The sequence below is a fragment of the Balaenoptera musculus genome, chromosome 16, assembly GCF_009873245.2.
Source record: "Balaenoptera musculus isolate JJ_BM4_2016_0621 chromosome 16, mBalMus1.pri.v3, whole genome shotgun sequence".
In the NCBI taxonomy this organism is placed as follows: Eukaryota; Metazoa; Chordata; class Mammalia; order Artiodactyla; family Balaenopteridae; genus Balaenoptera; species Balaenoptera musculus.
The window spans coordinates 73,187,190-73,213,867 of NC_045800.1; the positions used below are offsets into that span (position 1 = coordinate 73,187,190).

The 26,678-nt window shown below is 40.6% G+C and overlaps 1 protein-coding gene across 4 annotated transcripts in view; it reads left to right on the forward strand.

Annotated features, from left to right (window-relative positions):
- ANK3 (ankyrin 3) overlaps positions 1 to 26,678 on the forward strand; it is a 686,669-nt gene that overhangs the window by 524,577 nt on the left and 135,414 nt on the right. For all 4 annotated transcript variants that reach the window (XM_036828058.1, XM_036828063.1, XM_036828060.1 and 1 more), the window contains 8 exons: positions 1,111 to 1,209; positions 3,737 to 3,835; positions 6,456 to 6,554; positions 9,570 to 9,767; positions 11,187 to 11,285; positions 11,573 to 11,671; positions 17,673 to 17,870; positions 22,382 to 22,480. In XM_036828058.1, the coding sequence (XP_036683953.1) occupies positions 1,111 to 1,209; positions 3,737 to 3,835; positions 6,456 to 6,554; positions 9,570 to 9,767; positions 11,187 to 11,285; positions 11,573 to 11,671; positions 17,673 to 17,870; positions 22,382 to 22,480 (990 nt within the window). The remainder of the gene's footprint in view (positions 1 to 1,110; positions 1,210 to 3,736; positions 3,836 to 6,455; positions 6,555 to 9,569; positions 9,768 to 11,186; positions 11,286 to 11,572; positions 11,672 to 17,672; positions 17,871 to 22,381; positions 22,481 to 26,678) is intronic.

A 26,678-nucleotide genomic window follows, 5' to 3' on the forward strand; every position in this document is an offset into this window, starting at 1 on the left:
TAGGAAGGGTCTCTGCTCCCTTGCGGCTCATATGGTCACCTCTGGCACTCTGTGGGCCCTGAGATTTGGAGTGGGCAGGAAAGGATGGGCAGAGAGGAGCCCTCCAGACCCCAGGCAGCTCCATCACCATCGTAATTCTAAATGCTTTTCCTGGAGCAGCATTTTAAGAGCTGTTGACTGGCTCAAGATATCAAACATAATCTTTGAATTCTGAGAAGGGAGGAAAAGAAATGAGCAGTCATGACTTATTTTTCCACACAAGAAAAAGAGCCTTACAACAGGGTGTGGGCTCTCATCCTCGTTTTCCTCTGACTGAAGATTTCACAACATTAGGAGGCTCTGGGGGTTGTAGACAGTCACCCCCGGATGGACTATGGCCTGGTAAATGGTCTCAAAACCTCCATAGAAGCACTCGCGGTGACTTTGACCTAAGCTTGCATGCTGGGCCCTGATAGTCTGTAGTTCTCTGTGGCGACAAAAATATGCTCCATGGTCTGTCTCACTTAGCGGGCAGTACAGTTTGGTAAGTAATTTGTTTACAAAGCAGGTTCTTTTATTAGATTAAACATTAAACCAAATGATCCAACTAATGTTGGGTTGTTTAACTTTCTGCTTCCTTGGAGTAAGCACCTACTTGAATCTTAAAACTTGGAAGAAATAAAAACATTTCAGAACAGGTCTTGAAGTTGTTTTTAAATGCAGCAGAGAAGTCACAATGGGCAGTGGTGAAGTTTTGGCTGTGAGGACACATTTTGGCCCAGGTGTTTTTAGTCTGTGTTTGAAATGAGGTAGGGGAGGGACATATTTGGAAAATAAATTCCAGAATAAAGTAGTCTAAGAAGACGCATGACCATTTTGCCTTAACTACCAGGAGATTCTGACAAAAATTTGCTTCCTGTTCGTGATTAGCAGGGCACCTTGGGTTCCTGGGAGCAGGTAGACTACCTGTGCTTCCAGAGAAGAATCTGTATTCGGTTTAACCCCTCGTTGTTGCCGCTCATTTCCAAATCTTTACACAACGTCACTTTTGCAAAAATATTTTACCATACGCAGTGGAAGTAGATCTCAACGGAACGTAATCCAATAGGTCTGTGTCTTTTTCCCTTGCAGAATGGCTTTACCCCTCTCCATATTGCCTGCAAGAAGAATCGAATTAAAGTAATGGAACTCCTTCTGAAACATGGTGCATCCATCCAAGCTGTAACCGAGGTGAGAAGAGGAGGATTTCTGGGGTTCCCCATGTACAGCCTCAGCAGGCAGAGGCCCAGTGCCCTCCCTGACGACCAGCTAGTTTTGCTGTGTGTGGTTGTCATACTACTTTCTGAACCCTTCACCCAAGGGGCTGCCATTCCTTAGGAGAGCAGACGAGCGTGGGTGGAGAGAGCAAATACATCACCATGACGAGAAGCATAACCCAAGCACATGTGTCGTGCTCAAGGCGGGTGGGGGGACGGGGGGGTGCCATCACTCCAAGCGTAACTTACATGAAATCCATTCATGCACTGCTTCTCAAATCCTGCAATGCAGTGCTTAGGGGTGGTTTTGCCCGCCAAGAGGCATTTGGCCGTGTCTGGAAGTATTTCTAGTTGTCACAACTGGATGGTGCTACTGGCATCTAGTGGACAGAGGCCAGAGATGCTACTAAACATTCTACAGTGTACAGCCCAGCCTCCAACAACAAAGAATTATCCGGCTCAAAATGTCACGTGTGCCACGGTTGAGAACCCCTGCACAACATAACCTCTGCATACCAATGAAGTGAGGATTGCTCTCAGGAAAAACTCAGAATTAACGAAACACAGAGTTGCTGAAGTTAGTAAAAGGGTAGCTCTCGGTTTCTTTCAGACAAACTGACATAGAACTCAGAGAAGCGATTTATTGGGATCAGGGCTGAGCCTGCAACACGCAAACCAAGCCTGGCATCCACTTCCCTAGGCTGCACTCCCTTTTGTTCACGCCATATCGCTACACCCTCCATGCGTCACGCCCCTCCCTTTCCAGGCTAGTCCTGCATGTCTTTCAGGACCAGATCTGGGGCTGCCTTCTCCAGGAATCCTCCCCTAACCCTTGGCCTGGGCCAGGAGCTCCTCCTTGGGACCATCACCACATCCTGTGCATATTTCCGTCAAAGGTCTTGTCCAGCTGGCTTACTTATGACCAAGCCACTCCCCTCCACCCCGCCCCAAAACTGCAGGCTCCACCAAGGCAGGCCAGAGTCTTACTGGTCTTAATATACCCGCAACACAGTGGATGCCATAGTAGATCATTCAGTAAAGTTTTGTTGAATGCAGCCATGAAGACTCTAGGATTTGAAGCTAACGTAAACACTAAGGTCTAGTCCAGTCATTGTTGCTTTGCCTCAGTTTCTCATCTGCAAATGAAGTATTTGCCTTGATTTGTAACACAACTTTGAAATACTAAATGATAGAAAATATTAATACCGATTCGCTCTTCTCTGAGTCTTCTGGCTTCATGGCAGGCACCCAGTTATTTTCATTATAAAATAGTAAGTTTATTCTCAGTGCGCGGCAGCCCTTTTTAAAGATCAAAGCGGGCTCTGAGATAAAAGATTTTTCACTGGCGTCTGAATAAGTGTCCAGAGATGCCAGCCTGTGATGAGACGCTTCCACTGCCAGCCCTGTACTCACTCGGAAAGGCGGTGCAGACCATGTCCTAACAACTCCCCCTGCTGATGGGAAAAGGTGCCGAATTATAACAAAATTCTCCTTCCCCCTGTTTTCCTCAGTTCCCACTATTTGAAGTCTGGGCAACCAAAATTCTACCTCTTCTGTCTTCTATCTTACTTTCATTGTATAGAATTCCTTTAACATATTTTTTGACATTACTCAAATTTCTGTTGAAATTAGTTGTCTCCTTCTCTCTCAGCTTTTTCTAGCCATATTAAGTTTTTTTTTTCCAAATTATGATGTTCATGGTGTAAGTGGGATTAAATTCTGAAAAACTGAAAATGAAATCATTTTATGCAAGAAGCACCAGTGGTTGGTCGGGGGGTGTGTGTGTGAAGAGGACTTTGAAGCACACATGAAAATTAAGGTCTAGTCTAGTGACCATTGTTCTATTTGCCTTAATTATATCACCTTAATTTATAATATGCAGAAAGATAAAAATGTAAATGATTGGGACAGTTAATGCTGATCTGCTCATTTCTTAGAGGGATGGCTTTGTGTTCCCACCCTGCTCTTTCACGTGTAATATAATCAGTGATTCTGAGAGCATGGGAGTCCTTATTAAAAGGCCAGAATAGGATCTGAAATAAAAGTTGACTTTTTGCTATTGTGTATGTAATCACACAAGTGTCCCGCCTCCACACACAGACACACACACACACAGACACACACACACACACACACACACACACACACACACAGTCATATGGATAAGGAAGGCTTAGTAGCAGAGGGGAAAAAACCTTCAAGGTATTTCTGTAAATATTTTTTATAGAGCTATATAAAATGTGTGAAATGAATCTTTCTTCTTTAATGGTTATGACATAGGCCTTTCATAATCACGGAACGTGCTTTAGAGAAATGATGAATATTGATACGTTTGCCTTATAGAATCTATGACGTAATGGTGATGTCTTGATGTTTTCTGATCTGATCAATAAATTGGTTATCTTAGCCTGGATGGATGGATGGCAGGTAGGCAGGCAGGCAGGCAGACAAACCCTTTTTAAAATAAGGCAACAAACTGACATTTCCCTCTTTTCCCCCAGTCGGGCCTTACCCCAATCCATGTTGCTGCCTTCATGGGGCATGTAAATATCGTGTCACAACTAACGCATCATGGAGCCTCACCAAATACCACCAACGTGGTAAGTATCCTTTGAACAAAGTAGGTCTAATTGTGAGCATTTATGAAACTGGAAACGGTTGCTCTCAATCTACTTATTTTTGTTATAGGTAAATTAATTCCCATTTAACTTGAGTACTTAAAAGGACAGAATTTTGAAAATACCTGTGGTTTCCTTTATTTCAAAGGCAAGATCCATTCGATCACTAGCTGGTCACAAATTGCTAAGACTTAGGGACTGTGTATATTACTACTGAATATTATGCTTTAAAAAAGAAAGTTTTGTGGACGGGGAGAGGTTTTTTTTCAACAGAAGCATGTTGCATGCACGATGGACCTAGAGATTATCATACTAAGCAAAGTAAGTCAGAAAGAGAAAGAAAAATGCTGTATGACATCACTTATATGTGGAATCTAAAATGTGACACAAGTGAACTTATCTACAAAACAGAAACAGACTCACAGACATAGAGAACAGATTTGTGGTTGCCAAGGGGGAGGGGGTTGGGGGAGGAATGGATTGGGAGTTTGGGATAAGCAGATGCAAATTATTATATATAGGATGGATAAACAACAAGGCCCTACTGTATAGCACAGGGAACTATATTCAATATCCTGTGATAAACCGTAATGGAAAAGAATATGAAAATGAATATATATATGTATAACTGAGTCACTTTGCTATATAGCAGAAATTAACACAACATTGTAAATCAACTATACTTGAATAAAATTTTTTTAAAAAATAAGTGTTGCATGTTGAGAAGGTGGTTCCAACACTCTCCTTATTGTGATTTCAAGTAACTTCAAAGTAATTTCTCTTCAGCGTGCTCGACAATGTTATCGCAAACCCATGGAACTCAGTTCATTATTGGATGTTGTTGTTTTCCCACACTAAGCATTGCTCTGCAGAACCACGAGACTCACTTCATAGTAAATGTCAGAGGAGTAACTTATCACCCTCGATCTGCATGTGGCCTTTGACATTGTTTTACAGAATTTTAAGTTTAGCAGCATAACAATCTTAGCACCCCAGACCACAAGCATAAGAACACTAGTTGGGCTCATGAGCACCAAAGAAGTAAAAATAAAACGAGGAACATTCTGGCACAGAAAGGGCAAACCATACGGTCCTGCGTCCTCACCCTGAGGGTAGGCCCCCAAAAGGCTCTATGTCTTCCAGCAGCTTGAGTCAGACCAGCTCTCAGCTGAAATGCAGTCTTCCCTGGTCCTAACGCCAGGAGAGAAGGTTTTCCTTTACGAAGGAAACACTGGGTAACACGGTCACCTACATCCTCAGCACCTTTCCAGGAAACACAGCAACAAGTTTCGTGTGAACTGTATCTCTGCATATCCTTGCATGGAGGTGGATGCCCTATAAAGCAAAGCAATATCTATACAAAGTAATTTAAAGGTGGGCATCGGGACTTCCCTGGTGGCACAGTGGTTAAGAATCCACCTGCTAATGCAGGGGACGTGGGTTCGAGCCCTGGTCCGGGAAGATCCCACATGCCGTGGAGCAACTAAGCCCGTGCGCCACAACTACTGAGCCTGCGCTCTAGAGCCCGCGAGCCACAACTACTGAAGCCCACGTGCCACAACTACTGAAGCCCGTGCACCTAGAGCCCATGCTCTGCAACAAGACAAGCCACCGCAATGAGAAGCCCGTGCACCACAACGAAGAGTAGCCCCTGCTCGCCGCAACTAGAGAAAGCCCACGTGCAGCAACGAAGACCCAATGTAGCCATAAATAAATAAATATATATAATTTAAAAAATAATAATAATAATTTTTTTAAAAGTTGGGCATCACTTGTGTAGGGGAGAGTATATTTGATTTTTATTACTTTTTACATTTCGATCCATATGTGTTTTCTATGTTGTTTTCCTTTTTCTTTTATTATTAAATAAACAAAGAGATCATCTGAATTAAAGTCCATTTGGTGAAAAGCAGCAGAGGCGGGGGAAGTCCAGTGGCAAAGAAAATAACCCCTTGGGATAATGCCCCAAAGGATAATGACCTGTTGAGATAAAGCAGGAAATGCAAACCAAGGGCAAGCCAGGTCTGGCCCTTGGGTGTGTTTTGTGTTGCCTGTGCAGCATTTTTGGTTTTCTTTTGTTTTGAACTCTGATTTTTTGACCAACATTCAAGAAATATACACAAATACCCAGACTGCCGCTGTTTTTGAAAAATAGGAAGGTATGGCATGATACAGGTGGCATCCCAAAGAGTTACTGAAGTAGCTCGCTCACGCCAGCCAGCAGTGCCTCCCTCGGCCAGGATAAGGCCTGGCCTGTCTCCAGGCGCACTCCGCATCTGCCCTCTTCACTCACCTACCCTCCTGCTTGGCCCCATAGCATTTGCCTCTGAACCCCCAGTGAGGCTACATTGTAGATTATTGATCGTGCTTCTGATCCTGCCATGCTCTCTGGGCTTACACTGATGTCTTCCATCATGGACCAGGTTCCTGGGAAATTCTTGTGTATTTCATTTCCTATCTTTCCTATTTTCAATAAGGAAGTGCTTGGAACTACTTTTTATTTAAAAAAAAAAAAAAACCCTCCATCATCAACTTTATGCAAAGAAAATAGGCCAGGCTTCTTTAGAGCTGCCGTTAAGTTACCTTGGCTCCTGTTCCCCAGAGAGGAGAAACAGCGCTGCACATGGCAGCTCGGTCCGGCCAGGCCGAAGTCGTGCGGTATCTGGTGCAAGACGGAGCTCAGGTAGAAGCTAAAGCTAAGGTATGTGCCGAGCGTGGAAGTGTTTGCTGCCGAGAGAAGAAATGATTTTAATAAAACCTTTAAACATAGGCATGCTTTCTTCCAGGATCACTCTTTTAAAGTAATGAACCACCACCAGTGACAAAAGTCTCTACCCAAGGGATATTGAAAACATCCCTTCCCTGCATGTGTATCTACTCAATTATTTAGCAAAATGAAATAGAACAAGAACTTTGTGCCCGAAAGAACTTTGTGTCCTTGGCACATTGCTCGTCCCTAATGGCTTAGGAAACAAACCTAGAATTGGCCCAGAGTTGTTTGCACTCTATGGAGAAGGGCTCATGCACAAAGCTTCTAAAACAAGCACAGTTTGGAAGCATAATTGAGTTCTTTTGGTTGACCTAGATGTCAGCTGTCAGAGCCACAAAAGGAGAAAGGGAGTTTGAACTTTTTCTCTGCAAGTTGTGAAACCATAAACCCTGAGACTTGGTCAGAGTTGTTCATGGGACATAGAATATAGAAAGACATCAGGGATGAGTTTGTTTGTTTGTTTGTTTGTTTTGGGCCGCACCTCGCGGCATGTGGGATCTTAGTTCCCAGACCAGGGGTCGAACCCACGCTCCCTGCATTGGAAGGTGGAGCCTTAACCACTAGACCGCTGGGGAAGTCCAGGGGCTGAGTTGGAATGCGTCATTCTCTGCCTGGCATTTACCCTCCAGAAGAAACTCACTATCTGTCACTATCTTGATGGTACTTGGTCTGGTTATCAAAATGGCAGTTTAAAATTTCTTGTTTGTTTATGTATTGATGTTTAGCTTTTTTTTAATGATTTTTTTTCAGTGCATGAATAAACTATAATTTATTTACCAATTTTTTTGTTTTTTCATGGCAGTTTAGGTCAAGAATCGTAAATAGATATGTAAATACCTCAACCATTTAATTTTAGCCCTTCCATATACAAATGTACATTTATTTGTCATTTAATTACATACTTTGTAGTTTCTAGTTTAGGGTTAAATGGAGAGAAAACTGAGGCATTTGCAAAGCAGTTTGAGTACAGGATATTTTTCAACTTTTATAATTTTCCCCCAGTCTATTCAGCTCTCCTACCCATATGTAGTTTGACCATAGTTGGTTTTTATCAACTTCTACCAAGGCTCTCCAGGGCTTTTAACTTAGTGTTCTTAAAGCCTTTCCTTTCGTACTCATATTTTACCTGTTAACATATTATGTGATTATATAATTAGCATAAATATAGTACAAACTAGAAAAGTACTAGTATAAACATACTAGTGTGGGAACAAACACAACTAGGTCTTTGTAAACATAAAATCCACAGGTGGGTACAAAGGTAGTGGTAACATTCTAGCCAGCAGACTATAAACCTTGAGTGTCTGGTGTATCGTGGTGCCAGCTGGTAGATTTTACAGAGGACCTAGAAACAAAGCTCAGCAAACTTTTTCTGTAAAGGGCCTGATCATAAATATTTTAGGCTTCACAGGATGCAGTCTTTGTCTACAGTCTCTCAACTCTGTTGTTACAGAGTGAAAACAGCAATAGAGAGTGCATGATTTAATACATCAGCAAATGGACATGACTGTGTTCCAATAAAACTTTATTTACAAACACAGGTGGCAGCTGGATTTGGCCCCTGGATTTTACTGTTCTGACCCCTGATCTAGAGGATGTCGGTTAATCAGTTAAGTAGATTGGTTAAGAGAGGCCATACTCTACCATTGCAAGAAACCTCACTTTTTTGAGTGTTGTTACATATGAAGCATTTCGTCTAGGAAATGGTTTCACCCACAAGCTGAAATTGACCATAAGATGTATAGTTATCTCATTAAAGAGATAGTATGTATCATTGTTAAGAGCCTGACTTCCAGCCAGACTGCCTGGGTTCGAATCTTTGTCCATCATGTACTACCTGAGTAACACTGGGCAGGTTAACTAACATCTCTGTGCCACATTCCCTTCTCTAGTTTCCTCATATAGAAAATGGGAATAATGACAGTTGTAATAGATAGGATTGCTGTAATGATGAATGAATTAATGCAGGTAGAATGCCTGGGGCATGCCCATGTGCAGTTGATGTTTAGCGGTGGTGGAGGCAGTAGCAGAGTTGTATGAGATTTTTCTTTGGCAACTATCTCTTTCTATTTTCAGTATTTCTCTTCTTCCTTGTGGCATCTCCCCTAACTTCTCACACTTCCTACTAGTCACATAGACCCTCTTGCTTTGATCTTGACCGTCATCTTACTTCCCTTTGCAAAGCAGTGTCCTGTGCTCCAGCCTCTTCTCTCTACTTGCCCTACATAAAGTGTTTACCTGGACTTCTTCACATCCCGGTAGGGGATTTCTCTCCAGAGGGCATCTTTGGGCAAACAAGGAAAAGATACCCCTCCAACGTGGGGCTAAGGCCCTCAGGGTGCAGGACTTAGGAGTGCCTTGTGTCCTTGGGTGAACTGTAATAAGGTGCCTTCCCCTCCAGGCAGATGCAGCCTGGGTGACAGCTCGGCCAGCAGAGGGTGGGCTGGCTGTCAGCCCTCTTAGCTGGGAGCCTTCCTCAACCATCCTATACTGCCCCCTCCCCTCCTCCCACTTTTGACTGTGGGAAGGCAGCACCAATAAGATAATGCATTACATATGAGTACATGAGAACTGGTGGAGGTATAATATCCCTCCCAGGTATTTCCGTTTTCCCAGGATCCATTCCCTTATCTCCCCCAAAAAGGAGTCATCAGAGGTTTAAAAATTGATAAAGTATAGCAGGAGGGAATGGGGATAATTTCTAGATAGAACTGCCTTTCACAATTCTCACGCTAATAGGTTACTCAAAGGGTATTTAAGGTGCTTCGATCTGCCATCCCCACCTTTCTGAAACTTAAAGAAAAAGATAAATGAGGTTCTTTTTAGTATTGAATCAAAGAGTTGAATGTAGCCTCTGATACCAAGCAGTGAAGTTTCCTGTATTTTTCACAGTGGCACCATTGATTTCTCAGCTCATCAGCCCTGCATTTTTACCTTGTCCTATAGGATGACCAAACCCCACTCCACATTTCTGCCCGATTGGGGAAAGCAGATATAGTACAGCAGCTGTTGCAGCAAGGAGCATCTCCAAATGCAGCCACGACTTCTGGGTACACCCCGCTGCACCTTGCAGCCCGAGAGGGGCATGAGGACGTAGCCGCATTCCTTTTGGATCATGGCGCATCTTTATCTATAACAACAAAGGTATGAAAGCCAGCCTTAGACTGCTGCTGTGTCCCCCAAAAAACGTTCTCTTTACAGTTTCCTATTACATGGTAATAGGTACAAAAGCTGTACAACAGCAGCTATACTTGGATCCCAGGATTAACATGGCCAGCAAAGCCCTGGGGTGGGGCAGGGTGATTTGGTGTGTGTGTGTGTCTTACATTTCTCAGTACATTATCTTCTAATGAAACCTTATTGATGTCTGGAGTCAGATATTTCTTGCAAGTTATTTGATAGATTTAAAGGGTGCTTTAAAAACACAGCCACAGATTTCTCTTGCTGAGGCCAGGTATACAAACCACATTATCAAAGCTCAGTTGGTTAATGCTTTTATAATATTTTCAAAGCAGGAGGTGGATTTTTCTTGGTTTGTTGTTGTTGCTGCTTTTTTTGTTGTGGTGGTTTACTTTTCTGATTTATAGGTTTGTTTTTCTTTCATCTCAGCTCTGATGCCTTATAGTAATAACCCACCACACAGTTGCTTTTCAAGTGCAGAATGCAAAATTTAGAGCTCATTTTTCTTTGATCCTACGTAAACTAGCAAGTGTGATAGCAAGACGAATTGGCCCATGGCATGTCTTAGAAAGCTAGAAATTGGTGTTACACCCTTTTTTAGATGTAGAGAAGAAGCATTAATGTGTAATCAATGCAGAAGATAATTACAGTGATTACAAATACTTGGAAAACTATCTGAACAAATGATGACTTTCTCAAAATTCACCCCCTGTGATTCTTCACACTCTTCAGTAGACATGCAAGTTCCTGGATCTCATTTAACATGTGAAACAGAGGAATGGGTGATGGGGTTTTGAGTGTCCCAGCCCTTCCACCATACGAGCTGCCCACTGCCTCTAACTGGCTATAGTCCCATGGGGTCAAATATGTTGATGACCCTCTAATCCCTGCCTTGTGCGTGGGGCCCTAGCTGTGCATGGTGACTGACCGGTTGATACCCAGATCCTTGTAAGAGTTGGAAGCAAGAAGAAGGAGATTCTCAACTCTCGCCTGTTTATTGAGATAGAACCCTGTGTTATTGTTCAGTTCAGTTCAGCTAAAGTGTGAGAATCTCTGATTCCTACCCCTAAGGACTGGGTCATACATACAGACGTGTGTATACGTGTGGCGATAGAGAAAGGGGGAGAGAAAGGCTCCAATCTGGTGGTGTGGGAGGTTATGGGAGGTCCAGACCTTGTCCTAGCTTTTTCCAAGCCCTCCAAATCCAAATTGGGCCTGGACCCTATAACCTATTCTTCCCACAGTGTGAAATCCCCAAATGGCCCTAGAATAAGCCCCAGATCCAGCTTTCCAACTTCATCCTTGTCAGATACCTGACTAGTCCCAGGATTAGTGTCTTTGTATCATTTCTATTATTCAGTATTTTTCTGTTTATCTTTTCAGAAAGGATTTACTCCCCTTCACGTGGCAGCAAAATATGGGAAGCTGGAAGTAGCCCGTCTCCTGCTACAGAAAAGTGCATCTCCAGATGCTGCTGGGAAGGTATGGGGTCATCGGCCAACTTGTGACAGGCCACTCCCATGATAACAAAAAACAAGCACTTGCTAACATTCACCAACAGCCACCTAAGTTATAACTAATCCATATTTAAGTCTCGTAGGATGAAGATCACTGCAGAAATAGGAGGTGAAAGCTGGGGTCCAAGTGTTGTGGAAACTGGAATGTAAACTACACTGTGTGTTGTATCCAATCTAATCCCGTCTCCTAAATCTAGGCCTCTGACATTAAGGCGCTTTGACACTGGTTGTTGTTTCTGCACGTGTTTTCAGAGCGGGCTAACTCCACTGCATGTAGCTGCACATTACGATAATCAGAAGGTGGCCCTTCTGCTTCTGGACCAAGGAGCCTCACCCCACGCGGCTGCAAAGGTACCTGTAACTTGACAGCATGAGGAGACTGAGGGGCAGTCTCTATATGTATATTTACTTTGGCTTCATCTGTATCACCCTCCTAGTTTAGGCATCACTTAAAGATCATGGAAATATAAGTGCCTTAGGAAATCTGTGCCTTCAGCTATTTAGTCAACTTCTGTGGTAGATGCTCAATAAATATTTACTTGTCCATTGATATTCCTTGAAAATCCAGGACATCCTGGAGCCTGGGGAAAATCCAGGAAAAAAAGTTGAAGTCCTCTTTAGCCAGACTAAAAACATAAGAACAGCCAGAGGGAGTAAGAAAGTTCTCATTTGTCAAAGTTATAAAATATGTGTTACATTTTCCTGGCCATAAAGCATTGCCTTCAAGTGGTTTATGTGTGCTTAATAAAATAAGTTGGGAGGTTTTGCTCATGTGTTGTTATTATTGCTAAGGAGAATCTTTATTCTTTTTTTAAAATTTATTTTATTGAAGTATAGTTGATTTACAATGTTGCGTTAATTTCTGCTGTACAGCAAAGTGAATCAGTTATACAGATATATACATTCTTTTTCATATTCTTTTCCATTATGGTTCATCACAGCATATAGAATATAGTTCCCTGTGCTATACAGTAGGAGAATCTTTATTCTTATTGTTAGGTCATTTTTGACCGGTAGATAACAGAGATTTCTCAGAAAAGAGATACTTAGAGTGAATGGCTTTCTTATGACTCTGGTATTCTGACTTGAGAAGCAAATCATAAAGAGTTTATTTAAAGATAGGTTAGCATAGTACTGTTGGTTTAGTGAGTTCGCTACTGTTGAGCAGGTAGCTATGATCAGAGAATGCTGGAATGATACAGAGCACAATTTAAATGCTATCCCATTCTTTTCCTAAATACTGTCGGTTGAAGGAACTTTTAGCATCCCTCCGGCTTTTTGTATTTGTTTAGCTCTTCCATTTGGGGGCAGCTATAGTGTTCTCCTTTAAACTTAGTGTTTAGATCAAATCTCTTGTACACACAAACAAAGAATTTGGGCTATTCTAAATTACTTTGGATACTTTCAGAGATAAAGTTTTCAGGTACTTTCTTCATTTAGAGAGTATGTGATCTTTGAAAGTTACTTCTCTTCAGAACCTTTTTTCCTGTATTTCTCAATCATCTCCTGCCCCATCGTCTTCAGAATTGTACCCAGTGAAATGTACAATTCAAAATCAAGCCCCCAAACTTGCTTTTCCTCTAAGAGCGGCTTTTTCCCATAATTTCTAGCCCTGACATTCTTTCTATCATAAAGCCATCCCTTGACTTTTGAAAAAACTTTATTTAAAAAAAAAAATAGCAGCATTATTCACAATAGCCAAAGTGTAGAAGCAACCCAAGTGTCCATGGAAGCATGAATGGATAAACCAAATGTGGTCTATACATGCAATGGAATATTATTCATTCTTAAGAAGGAAGGGAATTCTGACACATGCTACGACATGAATGAACCTCAGAGATACTATGCTGAATGAAATAAGCCAGGCATATCAAAGGACAAATACTGTATGATTTCATGTGGAGACACAATGTAGAATGCTGGTTGCCAGGGGCTGAGGGAAGGAAAGAATGGGGAGTTAGTGTTGAATGGGTAGAGTTTCAGTTTAGAGATGGATGGTGGTAATGAACAGAGAACATTGTGAATGTACTTCATGCCATTGACTGTACACTTAAATGGTAAGTTTTATGTAATGTATATTTTACCACAAGTTTTAAAATGAGAAAAATTTACAATGAAATTTAATAGTTGTCCATTTCATTTGTTTATTTTCATATCCCTTTAAGCCTGGGCCACTTTTCGTATGTTATAAATACCCTCAGGTTCATGGCAGGCAACCAGTAAATAATTAATAAGTGAACTATTCACTCCTCACATGAGAGTAATAATTTTGTCATAACTAGTGCTAAGTAGTTTAGAATTGACAAAAGTCATAAATAAGTGAAACAAAATGAGTCCAATCCACCTTTTCATCCACAAATAACTCTGAAACAGGTCAATAGTTGATATATTTGTAGTTGATTTCCAGCTTCGTATTTGTCCAACAAGACTTCACGGTTCCCAATCTGCAAAACATCTTTGACAAAGAGTCGAAAAGCAGTTCTTTAACAGCCCTTTAGCCTTCAGCATATCTTTTACAGTCAATTGAACACAGGCTTTTCTAAGAGGACATTCATTCTCATTCCCATAGTGCAGTTGCCTCCGTAAGAGTCTCTGTAATGCCATGTCTGACACATGTCCAACCATCCCCACTTTCTGAGGCCGTGGTCCTGGTCAGGAGCGTTTTCTAGGCTTTGATCCTGCGCAAAGCCAGTTCTATCAGTTAGGATTTGGTTCACCTGGTAGAAAAAAGACCTAGCTACGGTGGATTAAACTGTTGAGGTTCTATTTTTTCTCTTGTCATAAACAGTCTGGAGGTAGGCAGGTGTTGTTGTTGGTTCAGTGTTTCCAGACTGTTAAAGAAAATTTCCTGTGTTTTTTGGGTCTTTCTTCCAGCTATTGTCGCTCAGGCTGCCAGGCAGTAAAGAAAGTCAGACACAGTTAGCCCACAGGGGCAGCTCTTACTGTTCAGGCAGGCCCCCTTGGAGGGCCTGTCACATATAGGTAGGATGGGTTTTCATAGGGACTAAACTTTTTCAAACAAAATTAAATTTGTTTTGTCATTTTTTTCTGATTTCTTTAAACTGAATAGGACATCGCAAAAGAGGAACAGTGGGTTGGAAGAAGGTAGAAGAGTAATATTTGAAAAGCAGACTGATAAATGTGCCCTCATAACATGGTATAAAGTACCCTAATCACCAGTAGGATGGATTGAGAAAACACAACATTAAAAAAAAAATAAAAAAGAAGAAGAAGAAAGAAAGTCAGACAGCAGGGCATTGCCAGAAGCTCCACCCAGCCATTTCTCCTTACATCTCATTGGCCACTTCTTTCTGCAGGGGAAGCTGGGAAATGTAGTTTTCAGCAGGGCACAACACCAGAGGTTCTTCTATTAAGGAAGGAAGGAGAATGGATATAGGGTAGGCAAATAGCCTTCTTTCCTCTAGGGAGGCTACAGCATTTCTGAATTCAGGTAGTGGTGAGAAAGGAGGGACAAAAACTCAACAGAGCTAAGCATGCGTATGGATATGACAGACAGCTGTGCCTTCCATGCTACCTCTTCCTTATTCACATCCTTGCTTCTTGGAGTACATGATGCTTTCTTGTTGCCCTTTCTTCCCTTTTGTAGAATTGTGGACATAGTTTCTTACCCACATGTGCCCTAGAAACACGATGTGACTTTAGCTAATGGAAGAGGAAGGAGGGTGCTGAAAAACTAGATGGGCTCCTCTAATCCACTTTAGCCAGATCTATTTCCTGAGGCAGGACACTGTGCTGGAAAGAGGATTGGCTTGAGTTCAGGAATAACCTGGGCACAGGTTGTGGAAGGGTTAGTGAGCCTTAACTTACTATTTGTCAGATTTCTCTTTCATAAGCTGTGCAGTATATCTGTTGACATGGATAAGTAGATATTGTGAAGGTTTGGGGGAAAAATATAAAGTACAGTGTAAATATATTACTTTTAATAATTTAAAATTACATGTGCTCTTGTTTTTAATCTTGAAATGCAAAAGGACACATGGCATGCACTTTGTCCTCTACATCAAGAGGAAAAAAGCACTGATTGAGATTATTCTCTAGTTTAGTCTCTCACTATTTTATGTCTCTTCTGATAAATGTATCTGTCTCCTTTAGTATGGCAAGTAAGACTCCTTTAACTTTCTAGAAATTAGAAAGAAGTTAGGAAATTTAGAAAATTTTATTATAGGTCTCAAGATAAACTACTTGTTTATTATTCGAAATATTTCTTAAGTCTTTCTGAGATGAACTAGCCATTCTAAAATAATACCCTAAATTGTTTTTCCCTTGCTTTATACTTTCCTTTGTATCTCAAGTAAGGAACTCAGAATAAACCCCTCAGTAATAATGAGTAACTTGTCTGGAATTGGCATGCATTACAGAGATGTCAGAGCTTCTCTGTTTTTTAAGAATCAATGATTTCTTGGTGGAATTAAAAGTAATCAAGAGGATTGTCACATCTCAGAGGATATTGACTTACCTTTAGAGGTTGAGAAGTTATTGACTGATAAGATGCATGATTAGAAGCTGTGCTCTGACTTTATCTTGCCTTTACCACTCTAATTAGCTCGTGTTAAGAGTCTTGACTAATCAGGTTTCCTACCACTGCTTTGTGAATTTTCCCTTTTATTCAGGGGTGGGGATGGTAGTAAAACAGCTCACCCCCTCCTGTCACTCACTGTAGAGTTGGGCTCAGTCCAAAGATCTGCATTTGGCTCTGAAGATGATCTCTTTAGGGTGTGTCTGAGCAGAGGGCCAAATGCTTCTGAGGTCAGCTGGGGTTTCCAGATGGCAATAGGTCAAAACTAAAAATAGGAGTATAAAATCTTCTACCCTGGCCCATCCTGTTCGGCAGAGGCTGGTTTCAGAAGAGTTTGGAAGTGGCATTTCCACTTTCTTCAGTTGATAGCAAACAACCTTAAATCTTCTAGAATCAATTATAGAAAGAATGTTTGTCAAGTGAGAAATGCTGTCACAGTAGAACATACCACTGACATAAACATGAGGGTGAATTACAGTAGGCTGGTCGACCAGTAGCCCCCCACTGCCCTCTGAGTTGTTTCTGACCCATCCTTATGGCTTGGAAAGATTATGACTGATCTGTTGTCCAGATTTGGATCACATTCCCAAATATAAATCCTATTTGTATTTTATAAATTCTAATTATTCTTTTTTTTTCTATTTTCTTTCTCTAAATCCTCTTGTCTATACCAAAAAAAGAAAAATTCTAGTTTTTCATTGGCATTTTTTATGTAATTAGATTCAGGCCCATGTCAAAATGTAATTTTGCATTCCTCTTAAATGACTGTGAGTCAGGACAGGGTTCTCTAAGGCAGGGGACCTTTCTTCTTAGGACAGAGGACCCTGAGGGCTCCTGAGGCAGCTTATTAACAATTTGTCAAAGGAATTTTGGTTCCTTCCACCTCTGAGCACCAGAGGTCAACCAAGAGAAGGATCCCAGGATGTTCTGAAAGCTCTAGTAAGCTTGACTCAAATCTAAGGATTTGCCAGTCATTGCCAGGCTCTAGAGATACAAAGACAAATGTGGCACAATACTTTCCCTTAACAAATTTGCATTTTAGTAGGAGGAGACAGATATATGAAGAAGAGTGCCACTAAACATCTCCGGGATTTTGATTGGAGTCAGCCAAGTGAGGGGCAGGTATAAGAGTGGAAGGGGAGGTGAAACATTTCATGGGGGTGTGACCCTTGAGCTGAACCTTCCAAAGAAAGATGCTGGTCCCAAGGGCATGTTGGAGAAAAGCATTCTTGGTAGAGTAAGGCAAGACAGAAACATGAGCCATATGTTGTTTGGGGACCAGTCTAGCTGAAGCATGACTGGAGTTTCATAAAAGAGGCAATCAGAATGGCAAATGGGAGTAGATTACAGTATCTTGACTACCATGAAAATTTAAAATTTCAACTTGTAAGCAATAGGCTAGTAAAGGGATTTTAAAAGTTGAATAATGGCTCTGAACCTGCCTTGGTGGTACCATTTGTTTGTTTCCTAGTTGGGTTTCCTCTCATTCCTGATATATATGGCAAGTAATTATTGAGCACCTACTAACAGAACTACCTGTGCTAGGGAGTGCTACCATCCGTTTGTAAAACCACTGGTACTCTGACTCTTTTGCATTAAACTCTCTATAGTACGTTTTCCCTATTTAGGAATGTGGGAGACATGAGGGCACTATGTTAATAGCACTTCTTGATTTCTCAGTGTTTGCTTACTTGCTAATGATTTTTTTAAACCATCAAAGAAAATCACTAGAAAGGGAAGCATACTATTTGAAAATGCACTGCACACATTTTTATCTTGTGACTGGGCATGTGACCAAGTGATTTGTGTTGACAGAATGGTTATACACCACTGCACATCGCTGCCAAAAAGAACCAGATGGACATAGCGACAACTCTGCTGGAATATGGTGCTGATGCAAACGCAGTTACCCGGCAAGGAATTGCTTCTGTCCATCTTGCAGCTCAGGAAGGACATGTGGACATGGTGTCGCTGCTCCTCAGCAGAAATGCTAATGTGAACTTGAGCAATAAGGTAACCTTTTCTTTTTTCCTCTGCAAAGCATACAGCGCAACAAAACCTCACCTTCAAAAAGACAACTAAGAAGTCATGAAAAATTCAGGTCAAATAGAAAGTGCAAAGTGTAGTATGCACAGAAGTATGTACCAAAATGTTATTTATCATAGGAAAAACTTGAAAAAAATCTGTTTAAACAATAAGAGAATGTTAAGTCAATAACTGCAAAGTCATACCGGTGAGTAACATAGAGCCATAAAAATGAGGTCCACAAAATTGTTCTAGTAATGTGAAGTTTTTGTTATAATGTAAAGTCAAAGGGCAACCAGAACATAGTAAATAAGAAGTTGTAGGTTGTAAATAAAAAGTTGTAGGTTGATCTGTGCCACAGACATTTGGGGGGTACCTACTGCCTGTCCCAGTTTTAAGTCCTAGGTTACAAAAAGAAACTGGAAACAGGTCTGCCTTCAGAGAGTTCATTTTAATAACAGAAATTTAGAGTAGCTATCTTACTCCATAGATCAAAAGGTTAGTCTCTGTAGGTAAATTTGGCAGTGCCAGGGAACTTTTTAAGTCTCTGTTCCCAGAAGTCTTCAAACTCCCCTGACCTCACATTTGACATCCCCATGGTTAGTGAAGAGCTTTGTGAAAGTCCAGCCCACAGTTACCCAGAGACACGTTAAGGAGGTCACTGTCTCCACTGTGCCTAGCAGAGAATTTGGGTTTACTGACCTGCTTATTAATACCTGAGTCTGAGATCTGCCCAAAGTACAAGACAGATGTTCCTTAGTCTTCAGATAAAAAAAAAACCTGCAAGAGTGTCCCCAAATTCCCGATAATCCAAACTCCCTGTTATGTAACTTCTCCTCTACAGGATGGTGATGGCACAGCTATGATGTTTCTCAGCCATAGCTCAGATATTGGAGTAGAGTTTCAAGATAGCAGTTTTATGGCAATGAATAATAAGTAGTTTAAATATTTTAATATATGTGGCCTGTGTTTTGTAATCACAGGGGCTTTGAATTTCCTGGGTATGAATCCTAAATCTGACTCCTACTTGACGTGTAACTTGATTGGACAAGTTATGTGACATCTCTGAGCCTCAGTTTCATTCTCTAATAAAGACAACAGTTTTTACTTCCCAGAAATGTCAGGAAGATGAAATAACATTCAGCACCTTTTTCTAAGCAGAAAAAAGAATAGTTGTCTCAATTTTAGACTTTTCACAGTTTGGGGAAAAGGTTACTCTGCACTAATCTGAATTCCCAAGGTGGTAATTTAACAAATTCTATAAACCAAAAGACATACGTAAGAGAATAGGAAAACCTTTTTTCAGTTTTAGTATCTTGAAAATCCTTTGTGATCATTGCAAACCAAACACAATTTTCATTTTTTTTCTCGTGTACTGATTTGCTTTTCTCATATCTTTCTTTTTAAACATTCCTTTGGAATGTATACCTCAGCATTAACAGGAATCACGAAGCAATTTCAAATAGTCATTATAATCAGGATTTGTTTGAGCTGTTGAATTTCTAAGGTTCATATACTAATATGTAGACCAGCCTTATAATAGTTTGCTGCAAAATTCAACCTGTCTTAATGAGATGGAGGACGTGGCCTTCTCAAATTGAAGCACATTCAGGCATCCATTAGTGTTTATTTTCCTAGGAGCCCAGAATATTATATCTCATTAATTCTCCCAGAGACAATACAAACCTGAACAACTGGTTAACAGGTGACCATTTTCTATAGGTTTGACACCAAAGTATTGTGTAATAAACTTTTTTTTCCTTTAAATTCCTTTAGCTAACCAATGGCAATATACATATTTAGCCTTGAATTCACCTTAAAATCATTTTTAAAAGATTTAGGCTGAGAACACTTCAGAAAGAATTTCTCAGTGTCTACTTCGGTAGACTAGAGGGAGATTAGCCAAGGGAATTCTGAGGACCAAAAGACATAGTAAACCAAGGAAGCCTGGAAATGTCCAGCCACCTTCCTGAATAAACTCTACATAAGCAAATATATCACCAAGGAAATTCCCATTAGCACACTGTACTTAAGGAACTTTCAAGAACTTCACAGTGCCTAGAAATGGTCTAATAAGAAGGCATTTGTAAGTCTTTGCTTCCTTTCTCAGTAGTCATTTTCTGTATCAAGTATTAAATAAGTTCCAGTGTGAAAACAGAAAATCAGCAGAGCTCTATTCAGTAAGGACTCTGACAGGTGTTCTGTCCATTTTTCCTAAGCTGCCAGAGTTTTAGACATCAGTTACTTTCCCTCCACCCCTTCCCCCCTCCCCATCCCACTTCCCCATTTCACACTAGACTTTATTTCCTTGCTAAACAATGAATATTAAAAGAAAGATTTAGCTTTCGTGAAAACTATTATTGAACCAAACACTTTATTGTTTTCACTTATTTCTTTTCCTGCTATTCACCAGCAGTTCCCAGATTTTTAAGAAAAAGAGACCATGAACCTAAGTTCCTGCCGAAGTACTAGTGTTTGATCTGATGCAATTTTGCTTTTGACGTTCCCACTTTCCCACACGAATTTTGCAGACCACAAGTAGCTATATTTACACAGCTAATAGAATACGAAGCAGAGCTGTTGCTATTCCAAGTTGGTGGTATTCTCTCTGTGCCCAATAAATGCCATTTTAAAAATGAGCCATGCTCAAAACCTTTATAAAAGGTTAATAGATAACTTCTGAACTCACACAGGGCTGTTTTAACCATCACATTTTGTTTTTTAAATCATGAAGGTAAAAATAATTTTTTCTTTATTTAAGTTATACTATTTTACCGAAAGATGCTTGCTTTTTCCTCTGACTCAGTCGATTAGTGGGTGGATTAAACGCTAGATACTCGACTGGTTATACAAGGATTAAAGGTACAATAGTTGCCTCAAGAAGCTCACAGTGGTTTGAGGAATACAGGTGAGAAAAGAGTTTAAATACAGGATTATGACGCTCTCGACACAAGTGAGCACGTAGGTGGTTCGCACATAAATAATAACAGTGAAGCCCTTTTCGAGACCAGGGGAGAGAGAGGGAAGCCCAGGAAAGCTGGAGGTGACTCCAGGCCAGAGGTAGAGTGGACAGCATGAATGTCCATGGGGGGACGCGAGAAAGTAGGGCACCAGCCACAGTACATTCCCCCAGCTGTGCTGAGAGCCACTCAGTAAAGTTCTTCAGAAGGTTTGGAAAGTCTCAAACTTAGAATAGGGGATTGTGACACTTTTACAAAATGTTACAGCTGCAAATATCTGTTGCCTCTAAAGTGGAATGTGGAACATTGTTCTATGATTATGTCACTGTTTGGGTGGTGCCAGTTTCGGCCCCAGGCTTATTTTTCTTGGATTTCAAGTGAAGGCACCAGTCCTCCTTTTCCTATTTCCTCTTTTATTCAGTTTGGGTGAGCTTCTTCCAAAAGTCTGTAAACAGTATTAGAAAGTCAACAGTGAATGACTCTTCCTGAGTCCTGTCATTAGTTTGATGGAACAGCAACCCCTAAATAAATACTGTTCAGCATCTCGAGGGTTCTGTGCCCTTCCTGACGTGGCTTTTGGTTCACGCCTTTCCTCTGACAAATAGGACAGGTTGATGGCCTTGCTACACAGATGTGGAGCAGGAGAAAGAAGGCTGTTAGGACTCAAGACATTAACTTGTGTGCTCATAATGGATGAAAGAAAAGAATCTGGACACACTTACACCAGCTTACTTTCTCTTAAATGTTATTTATGAAAAATACAGCTACAGAGGATTTTTAAACCAGGGTGCAGTCTTAGTGATTCTTTTCTTGGCCATTGGGATAACCACATAGCCTGTCCATTCTGTGGTAGAGTCAATTTCAAGTATCCAGTCTCATTAAATGACCTGGAAATTTTCATGAGATAGCCTTCATATTACATTCTCATGAGACAGCCTTTATATTACATTTCACAGACCATTTTTCCTACCCAGAAGCAACATAAAGAAAATATTTGTCAGCCTTGGGTATTAATATTTAATGGAGAAAATGATATCATCATATGTCAGTATTCAATTTATAAACAGTTTTTATTTTAATAAATTTTTCTAAAGCTAGTAATGCATTGGTAGTGTGTTAGAACTCTTGCATAATTTTGTAAAAAAATTAAAAGTCTCTATTTTAAAAAAGTGAACACTGAAGTACATGAGAGGAAAATGATATAATGTCTGGGATTTGCTTTAAAATTCTTCCGCAAAGCAAAGAACCAACAGGAAGTAGGGCTGGATGAAGCAAACATAGGAAAACCTTGATAACTGCTGCGTCTGTGATCAGTACACAAGGTTCAGCCCATTCCCTCCACTTCTGAGGATGATTGAAATTTTTCATTAAGCCTGCAGATAACCATGTTGTCACATGCTCGTATATAAACTTACTCTATAGATTTTTTTTAAACATAGAAATTGTAGACTTACTCTTCTTGAAGTCCGAAGTTGTTTCTCCAGCATGCCTGTGTGTCCTCCATCCCTCCTGTAAGATGACCACTTTCATCTTTTGCAGAGTGGCCTGACCCCACTCCATTTGGCTGCTCAAGAAGATAGAGTGAATGTGGCCGAAGTCCTAGTAAACCAGGGGGCACACGTGGACGTCCAGACAAAGGTACACAAAAAGATTGTGCCCATCCAGAGTGTCATTGTGACTCCTTGTATGGAACAAGTACAGTTTTCTAGGGGGAAAAATAAATCTTCCATCATATCTTTTATACTCAGTATTTCAAACGTGTATCAGTACAAGGGACACCAGTGTCTCTGGTTGTGGTGTCCCAGGTGCTTTTACCTTTACTGGCCTGAATACTTTATGTAGCTGCATATTGCTGCCTCCTGTGTTAATGCAATTTATTAATCCTTGTTACAACACACCTGCCCATCAAGGGCAGAGTGTGAAAGCTCGTACCTTTTTTAGTTTTTGTGACTGAGTTTTAAGAAATGCATACAGAAAAATTTGTCAGTAACTGATGACCTCTAACTTTGTTCAGGCATAGTCTATGGAAGAAGATACATTTTTATTCAACTACTACTCACTTGCTAAATTTCTTATGTTGTATATGATCGCTAGCAACTCCTTCCCTCTCTCAGCCAAAATAGTTATCTTTTCAAAAAGAAACTTCTGATTAATCTCATAAAATGCCACCATTTCAAACTCACATAAGACAAATGGATGTTTTGTGTCATCATCAAAGATAGGACTTCATATCAGTCTTTCTCTGAATATTTTCTTTCAGCGCTTAATTTTGTTACTCTTCATGTCAAACTTGTATCTACTTCAAAATGTAACTTTGTTTCTGTGTATCACATCTTTGACACAAAAATGAATACTTGTTAACTATTATACTGTGAATACGAACATTTTTGTGTATAATATAGATGGATTCTGAGGTGTGTGGACAGATATTGAAGATATTAATAACACAGAGGGGTCACCAGGAATTAGCCAGGTAAAAAGGTATTGCAGACATCAGAATCAGGCTGGATTTACGGGACGAGCCCAGGAAGCAGCCCTGAGTAGACTACACCCTTTGCAGGGTGTTCTGACTCTCTAGGGCTGTGGCTTCTCCACCCATACTGCATTCTATTAGAAAGAATCTGCCCAAAGGAGACGTGACCAGACAAGATCCTTTACGCTTTTTAAACTCTGTATTAAAATAGTGAAGCAAATATAATGGTCCCTGGCTGGGGTAGTCCTAGATAGAGCTGTGACCCAGGTAGCCTCCCTCACTCCCATTTCTGAAATGCCTCGTGCCCTTCAAGTCCCCATGGCCTCTTTGGTAGCCTAAGTACCCAGTTCTCTCTATTCTGTTTCTTTCCAAATTTTTCATTCTAAAAGAACCCCTTAACCCTGAATGCCTTCCTACGTAGCTGAATGTTTAACAAAGAAACCAGTAAAGGCGACAGTAGTGGCTGAATGGTTTCTTGTTACTTTCCATGAAAATACAAGCATTTTTCAATCTGCAAAGCTCAGACTGGATTTAGCTTATATTCTTTACTGTGCTTGTACACTTTCATCAGAAAAGAAATCTTTACTTTAGAAATTTGCAACTTCACGGTAAATAGATTCACCCTGGGTTGTTTTATTGACACACACACATACACACACAGACTTATAAACATTTTATTTGGTGCCCTCTGCCTTTATAAATTAAAAATTTGAGAAGGCAATAACAGGGTTCTGTTTCTCAGTACTTTTTATCTCAACACATCCAACATATACACCACCAAAATTCAGTCAGGGATTAAGGCAGTGATTCTCAGGGGCAGGTTGGGAGGAGAAGAAATGGTGCCGTGAACCTTCTGTTCCAGATTTGCAAAAGCAACCCCACGGTTGAAGAGTATCGGGTCTCCACCAGGGTTTCCTCCTAACCCTGTCCAACTCAGGTCACAGTCTGTAATCATTTTTGTACTCAGTATAATATTTCTGAAGCATGTACCTTTTCCTGCCCTTTACAGGTGATGTAGTTCAGTAAGTATCTCTCTGTCTCTGAAAAAAAATTTTCCCTTCCTTTTTCTTCTCAGCAAAGATCACAGCACCAAAAAGAAGTGAGGCTATGATTGTCCCGTAGTTGAGTAGAGCAGGAGTGCAAAGAGATGGGTTGCTTGGATTTGCTTCCTAGCCTTGTAAGTAAGGAGTTGATTATATCCCATGAGCTTCCAAATTCTTCCTGGTAAAGATGACATCCCCAAGCAGCCGACAGGTAGAACGTATGGTACCATTTGAGTCACTGGCTTCAATTTTAAAATAGTAATAATTAAATTATCAAGAGCTCTTTTCTCTCGTGGGGAAGAGACCAGAACATCCTGGTAACAGCCTTGCAGCCTTCCCACTGGCCTGCTGACCCACCACATCTCCATCTCACTTTGTATTTGAAGTTCACCAAATCAGTTTAGACTAAATTGTGCGGCTGGCCACAGGGTTTAATGCTCAGAGTCGTACAGCTGAAATGAAGCCACTTCTTTTGCTTTTTAAAAGGATAATCTCTGGAAGCATTTTATTTAGACCACCCCAAAACACACCAAAGCACTGATTCTCGGAGGTACTGATTAGCAAGTAAATAGTTCAATTAGCTTTCTTTTAATGTGTGTAAAATCATGAAAAATGTTTATTTGATACATACTCATTTCACATTTGTTTCTAGAGCTCTCACTAGTTGTTAGATTCTTACCTGGGTGATATGTTCCTTGTCCTCACAGAATTCATAGTCTAGAGAGGGAGGCGCAACAATAAAAATGTAATAATAATAGCAAAATTTACTACTCATTTTCTCTGTGTCAGATACTGTTCTAAGCATTTACCCTTATGAATTTGTTTAATCCTATGACTATCTTATAAGGTTGATAAAATTAGTATCCCTATTTTACAGAAACTGAGGCACAGACAGGTAATTACTCATGTAAGGTAACATAGCTAATTGGTCCAAAGCCTGATTTTAACCCCATGTGTAAATAAATAAATGTAGAGATATTGGCATTAACTGAATTATTTACAAAGGTGGGAGTATAGAAGGGGTCTATAGCTGGTTCAGCATCACAGGAACATGAGAAAAAATTGGGGGCACGCCCCAAGATACTGCTAGATAATTAAGATGATCTCAGAGGGCCTTGATGTGCCAGGCTTAAGTTTTTCATCCTGTTTGTACTGGGAAGCCTTGAAAGGTTGTAAACAGAAGATGATAAGATCAGATATTTAGAAAGATCCTAGGAGACAATGCAAAGAACAAGTTGGTAAAAGAGTTTGGAGCAGGGGCCGTTAGAAGGCTATTGCTGAGGTCCAGGTGAAGAATAGAGACGGCCTCAACTAAGGGGCAGATGGGATGTCGGTAAACAAGAGAGAAATTGAAGAAGTACTTAACAAGTACGAACAATAAGACTTGAGACCATGTGTATATAGGGACTAAGGAAAAGTGAGAAATTCAGGATGGATCTAAGGACGTGGCTCTGTAACCAGGTGATCACAAGTCCCATTCAATGAGACAGGAAGTGAAGGAGAAGAAGCTGGTTGGAGAAAGAGCACCATGAGTTCTGTATTGGGTGTGTTGAGTCTTACATTACCTAGGGGCTGTCTAGGTAGAGACCGCTAGTAAATGACTAAAGTTTTGGTCTGGGATACAGGAGGGGCATCTGGACTAAAGGTACCGATTTGGACATGGTCAGAATAAATTTATCAGTTGAAGTTGTGAATGTGGACGTGATCGTTGAGGAACAGTGTGGAGGAAATCAAAGACAAAATCCCTAGGATCAACGATATTTTAAAGTGGATAGAGGAGGTGGAAGGAAGAAGGCCTGACTGAGGGCAGGAGGGAAATCGGGAAAGAATATGACATGGATGCCAAGTAACTGAAGACTGTCAAGGAGAGTGTGTCACAGAAGAGAAAGCACTAAAACACGTGCACTGGAGTGGCACTGGGGTTATTAGAAGGCAGTTTCACTGGAGTAGTGGAGATGGTGAGATATGGGGAAAATGGAAGGGAATGGTGAATAAAAATAGGTTTTTTTTCAAGAAGCTTTAAGAGAGTATAGACCCAGGAAAGGAGAGAAATATTTGAAAGGAGTGATTATTGTTTCCAAGTTTGGACGTATGGCAGTATGTTAGTAGGCTAAGAGGAAGGTGTCAGTAGAAAGAGAAATGGTCAAAGAAGTTATAAGGGATGTCAGAAGTGGGATAGGCTGGGTTAGGGATGGAGATGACAATTGCCTTATTTTTCTTCTATCATTATGGAAATACTCTTTCATAATCTTTGACTCTTCTGTAGTACCTGAGAGGATCTTTGTTTTGTTTTCCATTTTAACCCCACACTAATTTTGGA